This window comes from Plecotus auritus (genome assembly GCF_963455305.1).
Source record: "Plecotus auritus genome assembly, chromosome: 6".
Lineage (NCBI taxonomy): Eukaryota > Metazoa > Chordata > Mammalia > Chiroptera > Vespertilionidae > Plecotus > Plecotus auritus.
The window spans coordinates 92188255-92196332 of NC_137773.1; the positions used below are offsets into that span (position 1 = coordinate 92188255).

General features: G+C 44.4%; 1 protein-coding gene and 1 pseudogene across 2 annotated transcripts; both read left to right on the forward strand.

Moving 5' to 3' along the window:
- Nucleotides 1-2366: 2366 nt before the first annotated feature.
- On the forward strand, nt 2367-3299 carry LOC308252322 (olfactory receptor 7A10-like; the record flags this gene model as incomplete). Its single annotated transcript, XM_080676726.1, has 1 exon — nt 2367-3299. The coding sequence occupies exon 1, from the start codon at nt 2376-2378 to the stop codon at nt 3297-3299; it is 924 nt and encodes a 307-aa protein (XP_080532852.1). The 5' UTR covers nt 2367-2375.
- A 1729-nt stretch (nt 3300-5028) lies between these two features.
- Nucleotides 5029-6500, forward strand: LOC308251754 (DCN1-like protein 1; annotated as a pseudogene). Its single transcript has 2 exons — nt 5029-5155; nt 5799-6500. The product of its transcript is annotated as a DCN1-like protein 1 (transcript).
- Nucleotides 6501-8078: the final 1578 nt, after the last annotated feature.

An 8078-nucleotide genomic window follows, 5' to 3' on the forward strand; every position in this document is an offset into this window, starting at 1 on the left:
GCTACAAACTGGACTACAAGGGCTGCCTGATTTGCCGGGGCGTCAGGATCTATAGGCGTATATGTCCTATAGGCCTCGCACAATCGCTCTAGGAAAGCCGCCGGACTTTCATTTGGCCCCTGTTTTGTCTCGGTCACCTTGGAGAGATTAGTGGGCTTGCGGGCTGATGCCCGGATGCCTCTTAGGAGGACTTGGCAGTATTGGTCTAAGGCCTCCCTCCCCACTACAGAGTTAGGGTTCCACTCGGGACGGGCAAGGGGAAACACAGGATCAATCCGGGTTGGGTCTGTTATAGGTTCCCCCAGCCCATCCAGAACCTGCTTCCTTCCTTCCGTCTTTATTCTCTCTCTCTCCTCTGAGGTGAAAAGGGTATTTAAAAGCTGCTGGCAATCGTCCCACGTGGGCTGGTGGGTATAAAAAACAGACTCCAAAAGAGTTATTAACCCCTGTGGGTTCTGGGAAGAAGGGGGGTTTTGGTTTTTCCAATTGTAAAGGTCAGAGGTGGTGAACGGGACATAAGTCCTCAGGCGGGTGCCACGAGAGTCCGCCTCTTCCACCTCTCTCAATGGGAGCTGTGTTACTGGTCGATCATCGCCAAAAAGGGCTCCCGACCTAGTATGGGGAGGGCTCAAGGGGGAGTCAGAGGGATGGGCCTCCCCCTGTGAGGTGGAAGAATCGGGCGCCATCAGGGGGCTCGGTCCTGGCGCGCATCCCCGTGGCAAAGACGGGTACTCCCTCTTGACTCGGGACTCCTCCCGAGGCTCAGCAATGTTGGCTGAGCTGGCCGCAGCCACGTAAGGGGGCAGGCGAGGAGTTCTTTGTTCCAGGATCGGCTCCTCCTCCTGGGTCTCTAAAATAGGAGGAGCCGATGGGGCTCGCGGCGGTTTCCCCGCTGCGCTCCTCAGGTGGCCTTGCCACCAAGATAGGTCTAGTAGGTCTCTTTCCCAATTTTTCCTTAGACCGGGGGCAATCACAATCCTTTAGCCACTTGGGGTTATCAAACAGGACATCAATCCAGATGTCAATGTAGGGGATTTGGTCAGGGTGTCCGGGCTTGCCATAAACTATACGCTGGACTCCCATACAGGGTCCCATATCTAGGGTCCCCGTTGAAGGCCAATTAACTCCGAACGTTGGCCATTCCAATTCACAGAATCTCTGCAGGGTGAAGGCATCTACCGACACCCCGTAGTCCTCTCCTCTCTTCCTGAAATCCGTGAAATTCTTTATCATGCACTCAAGGGGGCTCAGAGGGCTAGCTTTACTACCTCCTTGGCCCATCTTAGCCCTCGAGCCGATCCTCCACACACTGTAAAGAGACAACGAAGCAAAACAAAACAAGAAACCGACAAACAACACTTCCCTCACAATTAACAGCGGCCGCACAGTCACTTCTCCAGTCATTCACACAACCAGACCAACCAGATCAGGTCTCTCAACAGACCTGTAACCAGGCCTCAGTGATCGTCACCACTTCGGCTGTGAAAAGGGAGTTCAGCAGCGTCCCGCCTCCCTAATTCACTATACTGAGGTACGTACCAAACCAGACCAGACCAAGAACCAGACCAGGAAAACAAAAGCGAAACAGGCCTGACTTACCGGCGCCGCGCAGGCAGAGACAGGAACATTGCGGAGCTCCGGGGAACGGGGTGAAATTTGAAGGGGCTTAATGAAAAGCCCCCTTAGTGTTATCTCGCTGGGGCCTCCAAATGTAACAGAGCGCGTCCCCCGGAGATAGACCACCGAGACCAATTGGATCAAACAGGGAAAAGTTTATTGCAGATTCGAATCTGGGCCCCGCCGTAGCTGACACAGCAGCAGGCAAGTACAGAGGCGAGAGCGCCGTTGAAGGGGCAGTCCCTTCCTTTATACCCCTTCCCCCTACACCTGATGACCTGGCATTCCCTGATCGGCCCCTTGGAATTTTCCCGCGAATTCGGGACCCCTTTGTCTCAGGCCTTTCCTAATATGGTCTACTGGTGCAGTGAGGAGGCCCTATACCGTATCTTTTCCTAGATGGATGGTCTGTGGCAAGGACAGCTCTGGTATGTCTCTGGAATGCGGGGGAAGGGCTTAGTGGTCAGGTGGAAACTATTTCCTTTGTACTCAGTGAGGGGTGACTTTCCCAGTTAACTGTTAGAAATTCTTTTTTTTTTTTTCACTCTGACTTCAAATCTACGTCCTAGTTCCTTTCTGCCCCCCCCACACAAAGATGGAAATTATTTTCCTGACTCTAAAATATAAATGTTTCATTTATTCTCAGTTACTAATGCTTGCTAATGTGGAAATTAATTATTCATTTTTTCTTTTTGTCTTTTTTTTTTTTTTTTTTTTTTTTTTTTTTTTTTTTTTTTTTTGTTAGTCACTTCCAACACATGGAAATAGGCAATGGTACACAAATTTCAGAATTCCTTCTTCTAGGAATTTCACAGGCACTGGAACTGCAGCCCCTCATATTTGGGCTTTTCCTCTCCATGTACCTGATCACTGTGTTGGGAAACCTGCTCATCATCCTGGCCGTCAGCTCAGACTCCCACCTCCACACACCCATGTACTTCTTCCTCTCCAACCTGTCCTTGGTAGACATCTGTTTCACCTCCACCACCATCCCAAAGATGCTGTGGAACATCCAGTCACAGAGCAAAGTCATAACCTATGAAGGCTGCATCACCCAGCTGTATTTTTATATCCTCTTTGCAATGTTGGACAACATAATCCTGACTGTGATGGCATATGACCGGTTTGTGGCCATCTGCCATCCACTGCATTACATGGTAATCATGAACCCCCGGCTCTGTGGACTGCTGGTTCTGGTGTCCTGGATCCTGAGTGTCCTGAATTCCTCACTAAATAGCTTAATGGTGTTGGGTCTGCGCTTCTGCTCAGACTTAGAAATTCCCCACTTTTTCTGTGAACTCAGTCAGGTGGTCCAAATTGCCTGTTCTGACACCTTTCTTAACAACATTACAATGTACTTTTCAGCTGGACTGCTAGGTGGTGGTCCCCTTGCTGGGATCCTTTACTCTTATTCTAAGATCATTGCCTCCATATGTGTAATCCCATCATCTCAGGGGAAGTATAAAGCATTTTCTACCTGTGCATCTCACCTCTCAGTTGTCTCCTTATTTTATGGTACTAGCCTTGGAGTGTACCTCAGCTCTGCTGCTACCCAAAATGCACACTCAAGTGCAACAGCCTCAGTGATGTACACTGTGGTCACACCCATGCTGAACCCCTTCATCTACAGTCTGAGGAACAATGACATAAAGAGGGCCCTGCAACGATTCCTTGGCCGGTAAGCTTTTCTAGGGCCAACTGTACTAGGCTGATGAATTGCCCAGGAATGCAGGTTTCTAGCCTCAGAGAAAAAAGTCTGACACAAATTAATCCAATCTTTGGACCTTGAGGAACTGGAAATACTCATTTATCTCATGGGTTAACATGTATTACTTCAGTATAATTTGGTCTCTTATGACATATATCATACCAAGTAATTTTTCTATTGTTTTCCTGAAAGAATAGTCATGAATTATACTACCCCTAGGGACAAACTATACTTGGCTACTAAGGTCATTTACATAATTTTATTGTAGAAGAAAATCTGAGACCACAGTTTTCACTTATATGTTCATCAATATTTTCTATAGCAACTCTTCTTGATATTGTAGACTTTAACATGCTAGTATGTTTTATAGCTGGTCTCCTGGTTTTATAGTCCTCATTCAGTTATTCAACTGTGTGTCCACATGCCTACCTTAGCCACTGGCAAAAATTGACTACTCAATACATGTTTCCAAGAAGTGTCTACATGGATACATACATTTTAATAAATAGAGTGATCTTATATGGTTAGAGTCAGAGATGACCTTAAATATGATGAAACAAAAAATAGCCATACAATTTATTACTCTACAAAAATATGTTTCATGCTGCATGTCATTAAATGTGGAATATTGACTTGGCTCAGTTGGATGGAGTATCTGCTTGTCCACCACAAAGTGTTGTATGTTTGATTCCAGGTCAGAGCACATATCTAAGTTGTGGGTTCCATCCCAGGTCGGGTGCATACAAGAAGCAGTCAGTCAATCTTTCTTTCTCACATTGATGCTTCTATCTATCTATCTATCCATCTATCTATCTATCTACCTACCTATCTATCTATTGTCTAACATCTATCTATCTATCAATCAATCTATCTATCTATCTATCTATCTGTCTGTCTACCTCTGTATCTATGTCTCCCTTCCTCTTTCTCTAAAAAAATCATAATAATAAAAGGCCACAGGTGTCATGACTGAAATGACCAAACGACCAGGCACCATGAAGTGCATGGAGCACCTCTCATTCCCTACCCCGTGGCCCACAGGCTCCAATTGCAACAAGGCTAGCGGCCAGCAGGAGGCTGGGGCAGTTAGCCGGTGGGTGTGATGAGGTGGGCAAGCTGAAGTGCACGCAGGTGGTCAGGGCCATGCGTTTTTGTGCACTGGGCCTCTAGTCAATAGTAAAATAATAGTAAAATAAAAAATAAACTGTGGAATATGATCTCCATGTGTAAGGTTGCTTATTCATTTGGGTGAAGAATTACAGAGTGTTTTTTTCTGAACTATTTTCCTGTTTCTGTTTGAAATTTTTCAATGTGCTGCATACAAAAGTGACTCCTTCTAAGTGTTCTAATTAAATATCTTGTCTTTTCTAAATTTTTTCAAATCCACCAAAGGGATAGTGAGAAAACAATCTAAATATCACATATTTACACTCAGGAAGTTCTTTATACTCAGGAATATCTTCAATCTTTATAATCAAAGGATGAATCACACATGCCTGGGAGGACCCCGCCCCCATGGGAAAACTCACACAGGGCTCCTGAAACCTGCCCCCATCTCTATGCCTCTCATAGGCCAGGGCTGCTTCCTCAGCTGCACCAAGGGCTGCCCCACACCGTGCATGAACTGGAGCCCAGGAGAGGAGCTGTCTATCCTCCATTCACTCTGGAGCTGGAGGAGGAGAGAAAGGTCTGGAGGACACAACATGAACAAGTTTAAGTCATTGCAGAAAGATACCCATGGTTACTTTACGATCTTCACACAACCTAGTGAAAAACCAGCAGTAAGTTGCATGTCTCAAAATGACGGTTTGAGACAGATGTGGATTAAATGTATGTATTTCATTTACTAGAAACAAAAACAAAAGGTTTATTTTAATTGCTAATATATGCCAGAGACATTCATAAATTTACAATTCCATCACAGTACATCATGATATTTCTTTTAAGCACCATTTGCTTCTTAATACTCTAACACTTTTCATTTGTAATATGCTGTTGTGGTTTTAATCTCAACACTTCAATAAATCAATTCCCAGTTGTCATAAATACTCTAGAGCAATGGTCGGCAAACTCATTAGTCAACAGAGCCAAATATCAACAGTACAACGATTGAAATTTCTTTTGAGAGCTGAAAACCGACTTCTGCGCATGGGCCACGAAGTTTCAATCACACTGTACGTGCGCACCCGCACGTGGTATTTTGTGGAAGAGCCACACTCAAGGGGCCAAAGAGCCGCGTGTGGCACTCTAGCCACAGTTTGCCGACCACTGCTCTAGACTATTAATAAGATGCAAACTCCTATCAAATATTATTAGGACTATCTATGCTAAATTTATGCTTTATGACATTTTACAAACTTATTTATGTCACTTAATGTTTCCTGATAGCATCGTTATGGAGGATTGGTACTTTTTAAAAAATTTAAATGTACAATAAAAAGCAGACATATTTTTTTAAATTACTGGAAGTTAGATGTTGCAACAGACCATTTGTTTCCCAAATCCTGAACTGTACATAGGAGACAGTGTAAACGGATCATTGGACAAGAAGAAGTTGGAATATCTATACACTAGACACAAAGATTCTCAAGATAAAAATAAAATTGAAATACATGGCATACAGCAGTTCTGTGATGACCTGGCACTCATGCCCAGCCAGCATCATTGGGTTGATCGTTGCGTGGAAGTTCAGAGCAGCAACACAGTGGAAGTTTTCCAAACAAGAGTTCATTCAGGGCCTGACAGAATTAGGAAGTGACAGCACAGAACCCCAGATACCCAAGATGGAACAGGGATTGAAAGGATCAGGACAATTTAAGGATTTTCCCAGTTTACTTTTTTTTTTTTTACCAGTTTACTTTTAATTTTGCAAAGAATCCAAGACAAAAAGGTTTTAGATCTAGAAATGGCCATTGCCTACTGTAACTTAGTGCTTAATGAAAGATTTAAATTCTTAGACTTATGGAAAAAGTTGTTGTTGGGACATCATAAACAATCAATGCCAAAGGATACTTGGAATTTTCTTTTGGACTTCAGTACAATGACTGCAGATGACATGTCTAATTATGATGAAGAAGGAAAATGGCCTGTACTTACTGATGACTTGGAGGTATTTGCATGCCCTCAAATTACTGGGACAAAAAGTACAACGGTGTATGCTAAACGAACCTTCTAGAACGTACATGGTCTGTATATTAAATACAATGAAAAATTGCATAGTCAATTTCTGCTGGCTGGACTGAACTGAAGATCAATCCTTATAATTCAGACTGAGGGTTCAAATGAAAGTTTAAGGATACATCTTGGAGCATATCATATTCCACTCTTCTAATGGTGGCTTATGCTTGTATTGTAGTCGGGGCCTCTCTAACCATTTAAAACTCCAACATTGTGGGTTTCATCTTATATCTGTGGACCATTCTAGTTTGTTCTCCCAGAAGCTTTATGGTGATTATTTTGAGGTTTCCATTCTTGTGCAAAGCACAATGCTGTCTTCATTAGAAAGCAGTTTGGCCTCAGAATTAAACATGAACATTACAAAAAATTTCTAAAAACTTCTGAAATATATGCTTTGGGATATTTGCCAAGACTATGCTGATAGCACTTCCAATGGGGTGATATATTTAAGTGTACCAGATCTGCAATGGTGTCTTGGTGTGTGGGGGGGGCGAGGAGTGGAGGGGTGTTTATTTCCTGGCAAATCACATGTAAGATTGATGTGAGTAGATAATCTGAAAAAAAAAAAAAAGTCAAAATAACCAAAGTGAAAACTAAAAAATAAAAAGGATGAATCACACAGGAGTTAAAATCCTGCCCAGTCATGTAAATAAGAATCACGATATTCCTGCACAAACATGCATGTCCTTCAACCCTGTCCTGACTACCTGGAGGGGAACTCAGTGGAGGCTCTTTTATACATTTATCTGAAATGCATTTGAATAACACAGTGATAAGAGGAAAAAAAAATGGCGGCGGAATAGACAGATGTGTTCTGAGCCCTGTCCCGGAGCAGAAAGAAAGAAAAGCTGAGGGTCGCACGAGGAGTGTTTGTTGGCAAGTTAAGGACAGCTAAACTCCAGGAGAAGGTGGGGAACTGCTAGACGGGGTTCTCCTGACCAGGCAGCCCCCACTGTAGTTGGGTTCCCTCCTGGAGCTACAGGCTCAGATGCGGAGACTGCACCATCTTGAAAGGGAAAGTGGAGCTTATGGGAAGCCTGAAAATGCACAACTGCGGCACCCATTGAACAGCTGTGAACCCCAGAACACCGGTCCCCAGTTGGCACAAACAAGCGGATTCAGAGGAGCTCTACACTCCACCACGGAAAAGTCAGATTTCGCCTGGGATAAGGTGAGGTCTCTGGTCACGGCGTGAGAGAGAAATGCACATTTTGCGGGAGCTGGAGGATCAGGGAAGTCTGTGCCTGGAAAAATCCATGGCTGTTGGGGCTGGCGTGATCCATGAATGTGGAAGGGGGTCCTCAGAGCTGCTAACAGAAGGGATCTCTAAAAAGCAACCCATTTTGATCTGACCTGCAGGGACAGCCTAAGAATTTCAAAGGTGTGCCGGCTGCTTAGACTTGCGCGCACAACCATTGTACGCACACTTGGGCTTTTTCCTCTTCAAATCCTTGCTTCTGATTACTAAGCCCAATACATAGCATCACCCAGTTGATGAGACTGCAGGGGAAAGTTGTTTTTCTGGATCCTGGGGATCGGATCAGGGAGTGACCATCAGAGAGCCAGCTCTGAGGCA